Source organism: Stenella coeruleoalba (assembly GCF_951394435.1).
Source record: "Stenella coeruleoalba genome assembly, chromosome: 21".
Classification (NCBI taxonomy): Eukaryota; Metazoa; Chordata; class Mammalia; order Artiodactyla; family Delphinidae; genus Stenella; species Stenella coeruleoalba.
The window spans coordinates 14,011,219-14,030,487 of record NC_137167.1 but is presented as its reverse complement, the minus strand read 5'-3'; the positions used below and the strand labels follow the sequence as shown (position 1 = coordinate 14,030,487).

Below are 19,269 nucleotides of genomic sequence, written 5' to 3'. Positions count from 1 at the left end.
GATTTACACAGAACCACCTGATGGCCAGTTATGATGATATAGTATGTGCCTTTCCTAAAAGAACTTCTGGAATTACTGTTAGTTCCAACATCTGCCCCAGGATATATCTATCTCCACAAGTCATTTTCAGTAAGATGTGAAAGTTTCTCAGTTCAGTCTATGTCATGAAAACTATAGGTCTTCATCTCGCACAAAGAGAATGAATCTTAGAGAATGAATCTTAAAGTGTTTCTTAGTTTCACTCTTCAACAAATAACCTTGCCAAGTCTTCTTATATTCCAAGGCAAATCAGTGGGCCGCTGGGATTTAAAATTTTTAACACTTCCAAATGGCTACAGATATTTCTTTACAAACTGCATATAGAAATGTTTGCCTTAAGTCTTTTAAGATTATCAAGATGAGAAAACATTAGGCTGTCAAGAAGCTGAAAATAGCTTACTGAAATTTTATACTAACTCACTCTTAGGTAGTCCTTGTCACGATTCTTGGGTAATTGTTTGCAGAAGCCTTTATACAAATGGCTGGTTCTATCAATTAAGCCACATTTACTCAAAATGAATGCATAGTATTTTTTGCTAGCACAGAATGAGAGCTTATGTGGGAAGAATCACTTTCAATATATGAATGGTGCTAGTTACCCTTAACTATAGCTTTCTCCAAAATGGATGTATTATTACATAATCACAAATTAGAAATGTTAAGTTATTTGAAGTAATTATCTACTTTTGTCACACCAAGATTTCTACAAACATTACTTAAGGTTTATTTGTGTCTGTATGCTATTTGGGCTGGGGACAAATAATTTGAGATGGTGGCGGGTGGGTCAGAATAATGTCATCTTTCATAAACACCGCTAGTCATGAACTATCGTAGCTGTAATTTGTCAGACTGTTTGTTCCCTTTATGTATAAAAAAGTTTTTTAATGTTGTCCTTGAAATAAGACTCAGTTTATTTTAGTTTAGAATATTAAATACCATTTTTTTCTTTCATTTTTTTTAGCTCTAATTTCTCATCAGGTCATTTCTGGAGATATTTTAAACTCTATTTAAAATGTATAATGGTACCTTTAGTAAAAACATGCTATCTCTTTCTAGCATATATAAACCTTGGTTTATAACTGTAAAGAAAATATGACTAAATAAATGTACATACTTTAGTGTCTCATAAAAATGTATGTAAACTCAAATCAAAATACAGAAAATGTATTGTTTTTAACCTCTTTTGGAGGACTACTATCACTAGCAGCCTGCTAGAAGTACACAATTACTATACTTCTTTATACCCTATTGTCATAAAGCAGCTGATTATACTATACTCCCATAATAGTAAAAAATGAATATTTTATCAAATTTATTTTTATATAGATTTTAAGTCAGTGAAATGAAAACACAGGTCAAGTAAAAACCAAAATCAGCTTTATTAAGCATAATTTAATATGAGAAATTTCGATAGGTTTGCTTTTTACCATATTTTTAAGTCATTTACAGAATCTTGGGAAGTCGGTTTTTATTTAAAAATATTTGCATTAGACATAGTCTTGAAAAGAAACATAAAAGAAATTTACGGTAATACCACTTCACACCCATTAGGATAGCTACTATTTTTTAAAAAATGAAAGAGAAAAAATAAATATTAACGAGAATGTGGAGAAATTGGAACCCTTGTGCACTGTTGGTGGGGAAGTAAATGATGCAGTGACTGTGAAAAACAGTATGGAGTTTCCTCAAAAATAAAAATAGAATGACTATGATTCAACAGTTCAACTTCTGGGTATGTATTCAAAAGAACTGAAGCAGAGACTCAAAGGAATATTTGTACACTCATGTTCATAGTAGCATTATTATAGCCAAAAGGTGGGGGCAACTCAAGTGTCCATCAAGAAATGAGTGGATAAACTAAATATAGTATATTCATAAAATGGAGTTTTATTCAGCCTTATAAAGGCCTACCATTCATAAGCCCAGTATTCTCCTAGAGAGAGAAAAGTAAGTTCTTTGCATAACATAAATGACTAAATGCTTGATTAGTTTACTATTGCTATTTATTTATTTTCTTATACTAATTCAAATAGCTCTCTCCTCAAAACTATTTGCCTTGCTTTCAGGAATAAAAGATATGTTCGAAAAAAAGCTAAAAAATAATAGGCAGCCAAACTTTTACTGGAAAGTACTGTTATATGTATATGCTTATAATAATTTTTTTTGACTGAATTAAAAGCATAACATTTTCATTCAACAATTTCAGATTGCCACATCAGATTTTGTGTTTGCTCATTCTGATTTATTTATAATGCAATTTTCTAAATCTGTATCCTAATCCTGTTCTATTGGTTTTTTTCAGGGGTTTCCTATGTAACCTCATAATACTTTCATTTTTAGTTCTAAACTTAGATACGGTAGACTCCTCTGTTGCAGTGGAGCTTCCTCTGGATAAGACATTCCTTTTAGGAAACATAGGCATCTCCAGGGATGGGAACGTGGGTTAGGTGTTCCTCTTTTTTAAAATACATTGAGCACTTACGGAGATATGAGAAAGAGTATAAAATATGGTCCCTGACTTCAAGGGGCTCAAGTTAGGCAAGGAAGACAGACCCACAAATTATTTTTCATACAATATATAAAGTGTTATGGAGCACAGAGGAAGGTGCAGTTGATTCTCTGCAGGAATTACTAAAGCCAAGAACTCAGCATTTACTGCACCTGGGTTGTTCTCTGTCCACTTCTGAGACTTAGTATTTTCTATCTAACATTTCTGTGTATTTTTCCATTTAGAATATTTTGTTTTTCTGTACTTTTGATCAGTAGTGTCAAAAGAATACGGCCTAGACTAAAACCAAATGATCTTATTCAGTTTCACTCCCCAGTTACTTCTGGGTCATCTGTAAGCTTGGCAGGAAATAAATGCAATAAGCAAACTAAGCAAAAGGAAAAAAAAATACAATTCTTCTTTAGCTTGTTCTCAGCAAGAACAGTATCATTCTACCGAATCAATAGCACTTTCTTCTGAATCCATCAGGAGGCATCAAGAATCATTATTCAGAATCAGAATCATTATTCAGAACTTGAACACAGTAAGTTGCTGTCTAGAATGAGGGTAAAAGTGAGTTTGCCTGTGTGCACACACTGGTTTGCTAGTTGTTTTTTAAAGTTAGAGCATGTATAACCTTGGAACCTTCTCCTGAAGATGGTAATAGGTAGTTGCTGATTTGAGTTTCAAATGTGCCCTTTCTTTAATTTTTCTAAGATACTAATTAATATCTTGCTGCTAAAGAAGCAAGAAAAAAGGAAAAGGAAATGTATATCTCCAATCCACAAATCATAGATTTCTGAGCTTTATTTAGTGTTTAGCTGATACACTGGGGGCATATACGCCTGCGCGCGCGTGCACACACACACACACACACACACACACACACACACACACACACACACACACACACACACACACACACACGGGTATGGGTAATCAATAAACTAACCGCACTGATTCTGAGCTCAGGTTGGTGATGTCATTATTAAGAACCCAGAAGTAGGGATTCCCTGGTGGCGCAGTGGTTAAGAATCTGCCTGCAAATGCAGAGGACACAGGTTCGAGCCCTGGTCTGGGAAGATCCCACATGCCGCAGAGCAGCGGGTCCCATGCGCCACAACTACTGAGCCTGCGCTCTAGAGCCCGTGAGCCACAACTACTGAGCCCACGTGCCACAACTGCTGAAGCCTGCGTGCCTGGAGCCCATGCTCTGCAGCAAGAGAAGCTACCGCAATGAGAAGCCTGCGCATTGTGGCGAGGAGTGGCCCCCGCTCGCCGCAACTGGAGAGAGCCTGCGCACAGCAACGAAGACTCAACGCAGCCAAAGATAGATAAATAAATAAATAAATAAATTTATAAAAGAAAATAAAAGAAACCAGCAGTAACTCAGAAGAAAGGATTGCCCATCATTTTTATAGCAGTGGTACAGCCTTGTAAAGAAACATTGTTTTATGTGGCCTTGTCCGTGTCCTGTTGGAAACAGTCATTATCAGCAGGGCTGACTTGCACATCCTCAATATTTAACATAGTACTAATGTTAGATTGATTTTATCTTTAATTTACCTCAAACCTCATGCTATGTGCATATTAACCTTTAGTCACATTTCATAAGGATTGCTACATTGCAGAGTTGGTACATTTCTGTGGTAGATAGGTAAAAATATGTCAAAATTGATATGTATTTTATGAAATCATTATATATAATATAAAGTAAATCTAAAGTTAAAAATTAACAAAAAACAAAACATGTATGAAATATAGTAACAAATTCATATTTTTCAATATGGCTTATCATTATTGACACATGGGTATACTTGAAGCCTGCTTCTAGAAGTCAGTAAGTTACCAATTAGTTTATTACAGAACATCAAATATCTGTATGATAGGAGCTTACTACCGAAATACGCATCTTTCTTTTGGAATTAAGTTTTCTCTCTAATGAGGGAATGAGATTTACTCTTTGTAAGGTTCTATCAGTCTCGGTATGATTCTATCTCTTTGGGATATGGAAGAGAAGGGAGAATTCACTGCATTGTTTTTCTAACTATCTTTCTCTGAATAGCTTTCACTTTTTCTTGGAAATTATTTAAAACCTTCTATTTTTTCCACTACTTGATTAATGTTGTACATCAGTTTTTATAACTTTCTGCTCATGTTGTGATTACAACTTTCTAAGGACCCAGCAAAGTGTTTAGGACAGTGAGATAAAATGCCCCCCCCTTTTCATTATATTAAAGCCGTTTCATTATAGAGAAAGTTACTGGGGTATGGAGAAATCTGTTCTCTCAGTTCCCTTAAATGTTTTCAATCAAAATTCTTTCACTGATGCTAATGAAAAAGAGGTCCTATCTCCCTGATGATTTCAGGGGGAAATAATAAACAATTTTTAGTAAAGCAATTGCTTTAAAATTTGAAAAGCATTATTCTTACCATCATCGTCATCATCATTATCTTGTCTTGGAGGTTTACTGTAAGGAAAGCATTGTTGTGTGTTTTATTTATATTATCCCTGACCCTCAGAGCAACCCATAAGATAAGCTTTATCTTTCTCATTTTACAATGAGAAACAAGAAGCTCAGAGGAAGGTTAAATGATTTGGTCAAACTCACGAGGCTAGATAGTAGCTGACCCAGGATTTATTCAAAATTTCTGGCACAAATGGTAATGCTCCTTGATATGACTTACCAGTGATTCTCAAGCCAGGCCCAGGTCACGTGCCCCCGGTGGACATATGCACAAACCACCCCGATCTTTGTGATGAAAGTCATGAAGTTAGAGGAAGAAAAAAGATTAAAGACAGCAGTAATATACCATCCAGACTCAATTAGAGCATTTTACCTTCTCCTTTAAGTCTGTTCAGTCTTTTTTTTTTAATTCCAACATGCCATTAATACACTTTTCCTTATGAACTTTCAGCCATAATCAGTCCATTGTTGAATAACTTAAATGGTTAGAAATATTTCTCCCATTAATTAAGCCAAATACAGTAACTTCTTTTTGGAACTACATTGTATATGGCTAAGCATTTTTCTTTTGGAGAGCCTCCTCTGAAATACGGACAAGAGTAGACGGGACCCTTTGTATAACTGTAACCATCACCTCTACCACCTTAGTCTTTTATACTGTAAGCCAAATAGCCCCCCACCCAGTTTTTTAAAAAATTTATTTGTTTATTTTTTGCTGCATTGGGTCTTCGTTGCTGTGTACAGGCTTTCTCTAGTTGCGGCGAACGGGGGCTACTCTTCGTTGTGGTGCGCGGGCTTCTCATTGCGGTGGCTTCTTTTGTTGCAGAGCACAGGCTCTAGGCGCGTGGGCTTCAGTAGTTGCGGCCCATGGGCTCAGTAGTTGTGGCTCTTGGGCTCTAGAGCGCAGTCTCAGTAGTTGTGGTGCACAGGCCTAGTTGCTCTGTGGCATGTGGGATCTTCTCGGACCAGGGCTTGAACCCATGCCTCCTGCATTGGCAGGCGGATTCTTAAACACTGTGCCACCAGGGAAGCCCACGCTTTTTTTTTTTTTTAATTCTGCTGATACAGCATAAGTTTCCATGTGTTGTTTTGTAAATTTGTCACATTGATTCATTGAGTTTCCTGTCAGACCAGCTACAGAGTAGTTGAATCTGGGCTCATCTTAAGCCAGTTTTTAGTCTTTCTTGACTTACATATTTGAACAGTTGACTTTTTGTTTTGTTTTTACTCTAATAGCAGGACACTGTATTTATCCTAATTCTTTATGTTCTTCTTGTAATGCTTGCCATCAGTTGCCATCATTCTGTATCTTAAGATGGTCAGGTTCCTCAAGACCAGATTTTGTTCCTCCATGTTATCTAGATAGCCAGCTCTTCTTTTTTTTTTTTTTCCAAATTTCCGTTTCTCTTAAGTTATTCAGCAGGAAGAAATGATGAATTTACCAAGTCCTTTGGTCTTTTGCCCAGGACTTTCAGAGTCACTAGAAATGGTCTCTATTTCTTTTGATACAGTTGTTCATCTCTACAAGATTCAGTAAAAGTGATTAGTGGTGTATTTGATATACTATCTAAGCATATTCTTAGTCACTTCTTTGCATTTGCATTCGAATGAGGTAGCCTTATAAAAAGCTGTGCTATACCCATGAATCATCATTAACCATACTGGTCCCTTTCTCTGGATACTGTAGTATGTTGCAAGGCTTCTTCAGTCCTTAATACCTATGCATTCTCATCATTATTGCATACATCTTTGAAAGACCTAGATTACCTACTAAGAAAAGCCTCATTTTTGCATTATTCTGGTCATTAATGCTCAATACTTCTTAGGTATTACTCACCTCTGAGTTTCCAGTCTTCTCACCTGCTTCATTATTGGATTCTTTCCCGCTCCCAACCTCATTTATATCTGTTTTTACTGCTCTCCTTCTCTCTTATTCTTCCACTTCCCTTTCCCTTTTCTTCTCTCTCCCATGCATCACTCCACCCCTACCAAATAAATGTCCAGAGTCATGCTCTGAATCGGGAGTTCCTTATACCTAGGAGAGTCCTTACATCACTCAGAGGGAATTTGCTCCTCCATAGTGACAGTGTTTACCAAGTTTTGTAATCTTCCAGCTCATGATAGTTTTAGATGCGCACTGTCCAGTACAGTAGCTACTGGCCACAGATGGCTATTGGACATGTGAAACAGGCCTAGTGCCACATGTTGAAATGATAATATTTTAGATATATTGGATGAAATAAAATATCTTATTAAAATTAGTGCCCTCCGTTTACCTTTTTTTAACATGTCTAATAGAAAATTTTTAATTACATATGTGCTTTGAATTATGTTTCTACTAGACAGCATTTTTAGATACTCTAAACTAAAAGGAAATAAATAAAGAGATTATTCATTAGCACAATGGAAAGAGAAAAATAAATTACACATGAAAAAAATAATAAAATGCATAGCATTCCGGAGCCATTTTGGATCGGCACATCTCAAGAGGCCCAGAGAGCTTTGCTATACTATTGTACAGTCTGGTCTAGGTTCAAAATAATTGCCCCTGATTTGTCAAGAAATGTTAAATTATATTTTGAATAATCCATTTTTGAATGCATAGAAGTGTTTAACGTATTTCAGAAAGAAATTCCCTCAAGAGCAGGAGAATTAAAATGCTAAATTAGCAGTATGTTGAAAACTTGGCTATCTAGAGTGATTTAGCCCTTGACTTTTCCAAGACAATTAATTTTTATGGTTGCAGCTTTTAAATAAGGCTAAGTGATAATTTTTATATGAAGGTAGTTGATAAATTTATGGGGGCAAAAATAAGCCCATCAAAGAGTAAAAGTACCAAAATATTCAAAACCAGTTTTTTTCATCAGAAATGTTTCTTAATGTTTGATGTGAAGTATTTATATTAAAATTATTTCAAAAAATTAATTTTTGTTGTTTGTTATTAAGATTAGTATACAGATTTCATCTCTTCATTCAAGGAACTTTCATATGTAGTACCTGCAATCTCTGTCTTTGGTCATCTTGTTTAGAAATGGTAGTAATTGTCTCTCATAGGCAATTTCTACAATAAAGTTATGGATAGTACAAAACTAAAACCTAACCATGGAAAACAGATTAATATTTTGAACAACGTGGCAGGGTTGTATGCATGAAGCGATATATATCACGGTTAATCCAAGCAGCTTTCTGAAATATAAGAGGAACAAGGAAGTTCTGAATAACCATCTACTGAAAAGATAATATCAAGCATTGATATAAATCTAATTTCTGCTAAGAAATTCATATTAGCACACACAAAAGACATGACACATGTCAAATCTGTTGACACAGATTTTATTATTGATATACAATTATCTTATACATGTTTCTGATAGAATTGTTGCTGTCCTGTTTTGCTAGATATTTAAAATAAAAATGGAACTAGACAATAAAACTGATACTAAGGGATGGGGTTAAATATATTCCAGGTAAGAAAATTAAAATGTACAGTTGACATGTGGCTTCCTGCTTCTATACATAGGAAAATATATCCCAGTAAGATATGTAATTTTAAGATTATCTGAAATTGAACATCTACTTCTGTTTCTCCAGTTTGCTACTTCAAATAAAGATGTTTTTCCTGATTTACATTTAGACAGACTTGAAACAATTTCCCAAAGCAAAATACTACGGAATAATTTTTCCCCCAAAATTGCAAATACGTCCTCTTCATTTCCTCAACTTTAAAATCTTTCCTCCATATTTTTCTGAAGTAATAAACTTCCTCATATATCTCCTTCTCAGTTGAACAAAATAAGAAAAGAAGATAAAAGTCTAAGAAGAAAGTCAAAATCAGTGGTTATCATGTTAGTACACTAGCCCATTATAGTAACTTTATAATAAGAAAGTAGTTAAGTAAATTAAGTGAATGCTCATCTGTATTGGATTTTTTTTTAAGCTAATATTATGCTCAGGAAAGGAGCAAACTGGCCTTCTAGACATTATACATTAGTACCTCTCTTATAGTCTTTTATTTTTTCTAAAACTACTTCTCTTGGAGAACATTTTCTTTAATATGTCTGAAACGCCTCCTAGGTGAACTATGAACTCTCAATGTCTGTCTTGAAATTGGCTGTGCAAGAATCAAAGACTGTAGTTTCAACATCTAAATAATTAAATAAATTAGATATATTATTTAAATAGATTATTCTAATTTAATGGACATTCTCAGTATATGAAGTCTGAGTCTGCGGTAATATATCCATTAAGCAGAAGCTGAATTAGCAAAGTGTTGCTACTGTGAGCATGTTCAGAAAGATTATTGGGTGAAGTATTAATCTAAGATTGAGATGTAAATATTTTAAATTTTACCATTCATAGCATGATATCCCAGGTGACACATAAAACTAACACATCAAATATAAGCTCTGCTGCATTGTGATGCATTCAATGCCTTCTCTCTACTTGACATTCTTTCCATTCTTACTGCCACCATTTACGTACTTTTCTTCTCACCATCTTGCTACAATAGCCCTGTAACTAATCCCCAGTGTCTCCAGGTCTTAGTTCATTGAGCTACCAGGTTAAGTTCAGCTTTACTTAGTTTACTCCCCTGCTCAAAAAGAAAGAAAAGAAAAGTAAACGAAGAGTTCCTATACCTTACAAAATCATGTTAAACTCTACAACCTGGGCTTCCCTGGTGACGCAGTGGTTGAGAGTCCGCCTGCTGATGCAGGGGACACGGGTTCGTGCCCCGGTCCGGGAAGATCCCACATGCCGCGGAGCGGCTGGGCCCGTGAGCCATGGCCGCTGAACCTGCGCGTCCGGAGCCTGCGCTCTGCAATGGAAGAGGCCACAGCAGTGAGAAGCCCGTGTACCGCAAAAAAAAAAAAAAATACTGGCAAAGGACATGGATTCTTGTCCTAGCTTTGCCACTGTATAGTTTTAAATTTTTAGGCAAGTTATTTACTTATTTTGGGTCTTAACTGAGTCATGTATAAAATAAGGATATCAAACTAGTTTATCTTGCCAAGCTTGCCTTAAGATTATATTTAGAATCAATGAGTGTAAGTCAGAGGTACTTTTTTTTTTTAACAGCAGTTCTTTTTTTTTAACAGCAGTTCTTAACTTCATAGACTCCATAGATTCTGTAAAAACTCTTAAAACTGTAGGCAAAAATTTGAGTTTATCTTCATATGTGCAAAGAATTTTCTCCCTACGGAGAGGGTCTAAAGCTGCTTTCATTAGCTCCTTAAAGTGCTTCGTGACCCCCCCCCAAAGTTAGGAACTATTATTTACCTGATCTAAATCTTTTATTAACACAGACATACACACACTCAATGCCTCAATCTCTCTCCCACTGTCTGGTGAATATCTCAAAGCTTTAAGAACATAGTGCTTAGCTCTGTCATCTTCTGAAAGTGGTCCTCAACATCTTTTCCTTAACATACCTGACAGATAATGTTTACACGTGTGATATACTTCTGTCAGTGACAGCTGTGCATTGCAACGTGCTAAATGAATAATATATTCTATGGATTTGATACCGTTCCTCGTGTTCTAGCTCTGTCCATCACTTTTGTCCTACTAACTCAAGATTCAGTACATGATACAGTAGTAGTAGCTGTGTTATACTTGGCATATTATAGATAGTGAATATATATTTGTTAAATAAATAAATGATGTTATTCAAAGGAGAACTAATAAATGAGTGGCATTAAAAGAGAGAGAGAGAGTTTGAATGAGAAAGATTATGCCCAGGATAAAATACCATTACTCAGACTTCACTAAGTTTAATTAACTCTAACCCTGAATAAGAGATTTAGTGATACTTTGGGGGAAATATAAGAAAAAAATAAGCATTTGCAGCTTAAAGAAGTAAATCGTAATTGGTGCTTCCTGAAAAGACCAAAATTGCAAAGTTACTACATCTTTCAGAGACTTTGTAAACAGGACAAAATATACAAAGAATAAAATGCAATCATATGCAATAATTACAGTGAAGACAAGACAGTTCTTACATCATTCAAAAAGTAGTCACTTGTACTTCTGCATTAGCCTTAGTTTCCTTAATTCCTTATATTTGGTGTAAGAAGGCAGAGGTCTGACTATCCCAAATAGGTGTCTCACCAAACTTCTGGCCCTCAGTAGGCTGATGCATTGAGGGGCTGAGCATCCTGATAAGAGCAAGGACTGCAGGAAAGTAATTTCCTTTTCACAGATAACAGTATGGTTCCTATAAATCAAAATATGCTTTGTTCATGTGTTCTCGTAGCTCTAAGATCGCAGGTACTACATACAAAACAGTTCCTTGAATGAAGAGATTAAATTTGTATATTCTCCCTATTTCAAAAAAAGTACAAAAGACAGAACAAGTGAGAAATGAAGAACTAGAAGCTGTGCAAATTAGTTCAGTTTTTAGGTGAATTGCCCTCAAAAAGAGGCAAGATTGGGATTTCTAGCTGTGAGGTTGAGATTTCTAGCAGTACAGTACTGTCATATTTCTCATTAGTCAACTTTTTCTCTTTTGTTCTTTTTCCTTTCTGTAGGTGGTGTGATTATATTCCAGAATAAAGAATTTTTCAAATTTTAAAAGAGATGTGATTTGTCAGTTTCTTATAAAGTTAAACATACATTTACTGTACATCCCAGCACCCACACACCTAAGTATTTGCCCAAAGGAAATGAAGACATAGGTCCATACAAAATCCTGTCTGAATTTTTACAGTAGCTTTATTCATAATCACCAAAAGCTGGAAACAGCCCACATGTTGATCAGCTGGTGAATGGATAAGCAAATTCAGGTGCATTCATGTAATGGAATACTGCTTGATAGTCAAAAAGAACAAATATTGGTAGTCCAGAACATGAATGAATCTCAAAAGCATTTATACTAAGAAAAAGAAGCCATACTTAAAAGTCTACATATCCTGTGATTCCATTTATATGACATTCTATAAAAAGTTAAACTACAGAGAAAGATTAGATTAGTGGTTGCTATTGGGTTGGGATAGATTGATTACAGAGGGGCCTGAGGGAACATTTTGGGTGATGGAGATGTTCAAATTTTGAGATAGTGGCTACACAGCTGTATAAGTTTGTCAAAATTCATAGAACTGTACATTTGAAAAGGTTGAATTTTAATGTATGTAAATTGTACTTCAGTGAGTAAATAAAATATTAAAAGACACAGCACATGTACTATATCATAAAATATCCCAGAGGAGTCTGGGCTTAACCCTATAATCAAACATTAATGTATATGATAGCTGTGTATACCAGGTGAGTCAAGTTTTGCTGCCAAATGAATTTTTAGAGCTTTGGGGATTTTGAATTGGCACCTAAGAAATTGTGGGTTGATTGCTATAGAAGAAGGATCCCTGATATAGAGCAAAGAATGTAAAACTATTGGCCTGTTTTGGATCAAATACGATTTTACTTTACCAGACCATTTTTGGACAGCAAACATTGTGATAGTAAAGAATCAATATCCCAGTTCTCTCAGCCCTGACCAGCCATTTACACAGATAGTTGATGGCTTAAGCAGTGGTGGGCGTTCCAAGCACCCAGATACCACACCATACATGGCATCACAATCTGACATGCTTAGAATGAGATCTCATTCCTTCCTTCCTACCTTCCCTCCCTCCCTCCCTTCTTATTTTCTTTGTGACGTATCAAAAGATCTTTTAAAGTACAGGCACAGTTTGCAGAATGTCTCATTGGTTAACAATGTGCATTAGGAATACCTCTCCTGGTTTTTAATACCAAACTTTAGAGAATGCATATATATTATAATACAATATTTTTTTGGCCAGTGTGTGTTTGTAGTTATGTCCCAGATTTTAATACTTCCGTTTTTAACAAACAAACAAACAAATCTGTGAAAAGTCTTGAGTTACATTCCAAATACAATTGACAGAATGTCAGAAGCAGGTATAAATTATTTGAAACCCCACTTAAGTGTCCATAAATGGGATGCCTATCTAAGATGTCACTGGGGCTAAGTGAAGACATACTACTGCATACAAAGAAACTGGTTGGTAACAATCATTTATTGACTTCATTATATGGTTTTTTTGCAGAGCCTTTGTTATGTCTGAGTGTAATTTTGTGTTTTTTAATGTTTTAGGACCTTGGTTTAGGTTTTTTGTTAACATGTAATACATTATAATTTTTATCGTTTAAATATTATAAGATAATATAGTTGCATTTGGGGGCCTTTTATCTTCGAAAATTGATTTTCAGCTGCCCTGCAGGGCAGGATGTGTGGGACACCTCCATTTTTCTAAAGAACTGGAAAATTCTTCTCAAGCTGCACTGTACTGGACAGCCAGCTTGGAGTTTACGTTAGTACTGCAGCACAGGTTTAATGTTAGCGAATTAGAAAGGTCAGAGTTGTAGGGAGCAGAAGACAGGAAGGATCTCCACCAGGAAAATACTCTATTCAAGCCTAAAATTTTAAAGCCCCCAATTATTCCTTGTTTAGAATCGATGTGGAGCGTTTAGTTTGATCGTGATTCTAGACTTCTCTAATGCTGTGGACTTTGAAGCCAGAATCAGAATGAGTGGGAAGATTGATAGGTTTCAGAAGTTGGAAGAAGGCATAGAGGACTCTTAATACTTTGTAATTTTTTCCCAACATTGTCCTGAAAATATTTATGAAAGATTTCAGAGAACGAAATAATAATTCAATTGACAATTGAAATAAGTAATTCAAAAAATAATTTCAGAGAGAGGATGCAGATCATTCCTGGGGCCACGTGTACATATAGTAGATACCAGCCTGTCTGAAAATTGCTTTTGGTGGAAGACCTAGCTTAACATCTTGAGATTAGATTACTTCCTGGTGCTTCAGTGAAATTCCTTCCACAACTACGTGGCTGCTTCTAAAATATCAAATCTATTCGTGAAAACACAATGGATTATGTCACCCAAATTAATATTTTATTCCCCATATTGGCTGTCAGTTTAGTTACGAGAATCAGTTCATCTCTTGTATTTGTTGGCAGCTTGATGAGAAAGTATCTATATGAGAATTAGCAATTCATGGTACTACTTAGCCCTCAGCAACAAAAGGGTCCCTAAACTTGATAATTGAGATTCTTGATTGAAGTCTTTACGTAGCTCTTACCTTGAGATACCTAAAGCATGAGGAATTAACACATGCTGTGGGAAATGCAAAATGTATTGGTCATTTTAATAGACCTGGAATACATTGTCTTCATTCCTACCTATTCCCTTGGTCCAAAATGTTAAAACAAACTAGAAGGTAAAACTTTTTTTTTTTTTTTGGCCCATGTTTACAAGCTCATGTGAAAGTTCCCTGCTTTAAAGTAGTTTTGATGGAAATATTTGGCTTATGTTATATAAATATGTTCAACCTGTTTAAAGCTAGTTGTTGTCATTGGTTTTAAAATTGTTTTATTACTATTATTGTTGTGTTACTCTTTTGTTTACATCGATTTTTCCAAAACGCAGATTTGGTTAGTTTCTGCTCACGTTAGCCTTTTTTCAGGGCTTGACAGATAGTGAATAATACTCAGTGAAACCTTAGGCAATTCATTTAATTGTCTTGGTGTCAGTTTCATTAACTGTAAATAATATGTTGATGATCCCTTAGGAAAGCTATTCTGAAATTGGGGATGAGGTGACAGGAGAAAGGTGACTTTCAAGTTATACCCCCCCCCTCACTGCATATAACAAGAGATGTTACTGATAGGCATATATTATGCATGGTTTCAAAGTAGAGAAAAGAAAGGTCAAAATTCTTTTTTAGTCCTTTATTGCTTTAAGAATTTATGATTCTGTGTTCATAATTTTTCCATGTTGTTCCATCTCAACAAAACCAAATGACTTATTTTTAGAAAACTTAGTCTGCTTTGATCCTGTCAGTTGCTAAAGAAAAGAACGAAAGCCCCTTAAGATGTTGAAATTGAGATAAGTCAATAATTATCACGTCTATTTATTGATTCAGGTTTTCTTCATTTTTATTCAAAAAGTAATTTTGCCTTCACAGTAAGTGAAAGAGAAGTTGTTTCTAACTACCTCAGAGAAATACAAAGGGGAGCTTTATTTTTAACCTTTATTTTTTAACTTTCATTTTTAACCTTCTTTCTGATAACATATTGATACTTTTTAACACATTAACTCATATCTCTGCCCCCCGACTGTGTGTGTGTGTGTGTGTGTGTGTGTGTGTGTATTTATCTTTACATGCATCCTATCAATACTTAGTTTACTAATAAAAACAGTTCAGATTTTGGAAAGTAAACTTTGTGGCTTGCTTATTTTTTTTTTAGCCCCACTTATTTTATTCTAATCAAAGAAAAATATTTTAAGCCATCTGTTTTCTCCGTTTCTGGCTGCTATTATCTTGACTATAATTGCCTAGTTTCCCTTCTGGCTGATCTATTGCTAGCCTTTATCTGGATGTTATTAAAGAATATAAATGGTCCGCAGAGCACCGGAGTCTCAGCCAGAATATTTTCAGATTCGCAGCTAAAATGAAATAGAACTAGGGGTTCCACTGTTAAGTAAGCAGCTCGGATTTGTTGTCAGAGTGTGTGAGGGACTCTAAGTTCATTACGCTACTTATTTCTGCGATGTAGCATTTGAAAAATAGCTTTGAATGTTTATGGATGGTGGTCCTCGGGCACCAGATAGTGGATGTTGGAATGTATTGCAGAAAAGCTGAATAAGTACGAGGAACTCTAACAGTGAAAGTAGAAAGTCATTTGTAATACCTCCGTCTGACACTGTTGGGTGCACTTATATGTTTCCTTTTGAAAGCTTTGGTTTATTATCAGTTTATCCATGAGGGAATAACTTTTTTTTTTTTTTCAAAAAGTGCCCTTTGGAGAAAATATCAAGCTATACTTGATGAGAAGCTTATGTATGTAGACTGATGTGAACTTTGGAGATGCCAGATACTTTGCAGTTTTATTTCCTAGCTTACTGAAGTCATGTTTCACTATGACTTCAATTTCAGTAGTAGCTGCTTTCAGATCTCAATTTCAGTATGATTACTGTATATCAGGAAATGTATACTTACACCAAAATATAGACTGTGTCAGAATTGATTGTCTTCACCTCCCTTTACCCCGTTTGGGCCACTTTCCTCCCCAAGAAAAGTTCACTGGAGTAGAATATGGGAATATTTTAAATAATCACAAAGCATATAGATCTTTAAATATACTTTGCACTCTACTTGTTAACATATTTCAGTATTTCCTCATTGTTTTCAAAATAAAGTTCAAACTTCTTAGAGTGCCATTCATGTGATCTATTTCTTCTCTGCCTCATTCTTACCCATTCCCCTGCAAATGTGCTTTGTTTCAGGTTTACTGAGCAGCCATTGCCCCTCTCATTTCTTTTACTTTGGTTGCTTCCTTCTCCCTCACCCTTCTTCACCGGAGGATCACCTGTTCTTCCTTTAAAAACTCTGCACAAGTTTTCCTTCTTCCAGGAAACCTTCCTTGAACTACAATTATCCTGCCTCTTATTAATCCTACTTAGACTAGCCTTTAAACTCTTCATAGCATAAGACTCATTTCCTACTCTCATCGTTTGTTTACTTGTTTGTCTTGTTTAATAGACTATTATTCCTTGAGTTTAGAGATGATAGTTTCTTTTTTTGGTTTTGAATCTGGCCTATAGGCCTTTCAAATAATTGTTTGCTGACTGACTAAATGAATGACTTTTATAGATTATCCCATAATTTCACTTATTTTGCTCTTGATTCTTAAGGCGTTTGAGGGTATGGGTCATACCATTTTCTCAGAAGGAGATTCTTAAACTGACTCATTCACTTCCATATTGCCACCTAAAATATTTAATAAAGGTAGGTCTTTGGTTTTGGGAAGACAAGAACCTTATTTGTGGGGGATTAGAATAATGTAAATCTTAAACTGTCAATCAGTTAAAGAATCTGGAATACAATACATGGGAAATTAGAAAGACCGACTCTTATCATGAAGCATGCATTCTAGCTTATCCATGTATATTGTTGAGCCCGTGACTTTATTGGTATATAAAATTCCCTTAGGAGAGACTAGATATTTAACAATTTTTTCCTTATTTGAAAATAACTGCTTACAGTTTCTAGATTTTAATAAAATCTTAATCTAAGAATCAAGACAAAAGTTTAAAGAAATATTTGCTAATGAAGGGTTATAGAATTTAAACATGTGCTTGATGGTCCTGAGATGTCCTTAAAATATTTGCATCAGGGCTTCCCTGGTGGCTCTGTGGTTGAGAGTCCGCCTGCCGATGCAGGGGACACGGGTTCGTGCCCTGGTCCGGGAAGATCCCACATGCCGTGGGCTGGGGCCGTGAGCCATGGCCGCTGAGCCTACGCGTCCGGAGCCTGTGCTCCGCAACGGGAGAGGCCACAACAGTGAGAGGCCCGCGTACCGCAAAAAAAGAAAAAAGAAAAAAAATTTGCATCAATATTCTGCATTCTGTAGCAAAATAAACAAAATGCAAAGAAATCCATATTTATAAGTGATAAGATTTGTTAAAGTAGTTTAAGCTTATTTCTTAATAGAATTATAACATTTTCATCTAAAATTTTATTTTTTGTATGTATACTTAATATTTGCCTTCACATAATTACTTGCTTAGACATTTTGTATAATTATTTCTTTAATGATATAGCAAACTGAGTCAGCATATTATAGCTGAATCATGGTCCTGGCTGTTCCTTTTATTTATTCAGTGAGCAAACTCTATATTACTAAAATTCCTTCAGTTGTGCTTGCAAAGACTTGTTTGTTAGTTCTTGAATGCCCTAAGAAATTTGTATTGAAGATTCTAAATTATATACCTATTTTCAGTCTGTGATATATTAAAAAATAGAATGGAGAAAAATTATTCACATCTTAATAGTTGGATGTCTGCTTATTCTCAGAGACCCCAGTCTCCTTTTAAAAAATATTTTTAAGATTCATTGTTGTTAAAGTTTGGTATTGAATTTGTATAAAGCGTAGGTTGCAGCACGTTAGAATATTATTGTCATTTAGGAATGTATTCACTGTTTTGGTTTTTAGAGCACTGCCTCCAAGGGGTTCATAGCATTTGGTACGTAGTTCACGTATTTCTAGTCTACAGACCTACCCTATCGAGGCAAAGGCTTCTTGATCCTGATATTTTTTTTCTTCTGCTATAAAGCTCAGCAATGGTAATTAATGTGTGGGTTTTTTTGACAAAACTTTCCATGTCATTACAAATAAAACTGAGGTTTTTTGAAGACTAGTAATTTGTACCTTTAAAGAGCCACATTTTGCTTTTGTCTCAGAACGTATTATGCTTCACAAGTATACTGTGACAGCTTGAATAGAAAAGGGGGGAGGGGACATTGTCTTCAACTGGCATGCTGTTATCAGAGGGAATGTGTTTCTGGACACGAGATTTAGCATTCATTGGTCGTCTGAAGAAAGCTATTTCATCTGAGGATTGGACAAGAAGCTGCGTCAATTTGCTGCCCGTCTCCAAGGCACTGGTGATGCTGCCTTCACAAGCTGGCTAACGTCACGGCTCCATCACCCAGCGGGGTGTGGACTCTCTTTTTCTGTTCTTTTCTATTTAATTCTCTATTTGCTGCCTACTGCATTTCTTAATCTGTCTTCTGCCAAATGCTAACAGCATGATATTTTGCAATCATCTAGGTGAATACAAGAAAGACGAACTCCTAGAAGCTGCTAGGTAAGTGATTCCATTCATTTTAAGTGAGTATAATGCATTTAAGGGAGAAAAGGAGGAGGGCAGGTGGAGGACTGTAAAAATTATAACATGTTATTGTCTTGCTTGGATTTTATACGATAATGCGGGTAAGACCTTATACTAAATCTTTGTATACTTTATTTTGCACGATTAGTGTATTAAATGAGACTGTCTTTCAATATGGTGATGATTGTAAGGTTAATTTTATTTGGAACATTTCTTAAGGTAACTGCAAACCCAAGTTGCCGAGCTTTTCGAATGATATTCTTGGAGTATTTAAATACCTATATCTTTATTTTTCTCTGGAAATTTTTCTAGCCAAGCTTGAATGAGGGGCATGAAGTAAATGTTAAAATTCTCACCCATTTTCTTTTGTTCTTGTTCATTTATAATTTAATTGATTAGCTTTTTACAGCATTTTATATGTGTTTTTAACTCCAGTGTTTTAGATCACTTATCAGAGTAAAGTTTGTTTGTAATTAAGAAGGTGACTTTATGCAGATAAATAAAACAAAAATGTAGAAAGCTACCTTATCTATGATATACCACTGGATGATGATTAACAGGAATTAT

At 35.3% G+C, this 19,269-nt stretch overlaps 1 protein-coding gene across 2 annotated transcripts in view; it reads left to right on the top strand.

Annotated features, from left to right (window-relative positions):
• Window positions 1-19,269, top strand: part of TNKS (tankyrase) — a 177,445-nt gene that overhangs the window by 68,136 nt on the left and 90,040 nt on the right. For both annotated transcript variants that reach the window (XM_079908906.1, XM_079908907.1), the window contains one exon: window positions 18,642-18,678. In XM_079908906.1, the coding sequence (XP_079765032.1) occupies window positions 18,642-18,678 (37 nt within the window). The remainder of the gene's footprint in view (window positions 1-18,641; window positions 18,679-19,269) is intronic.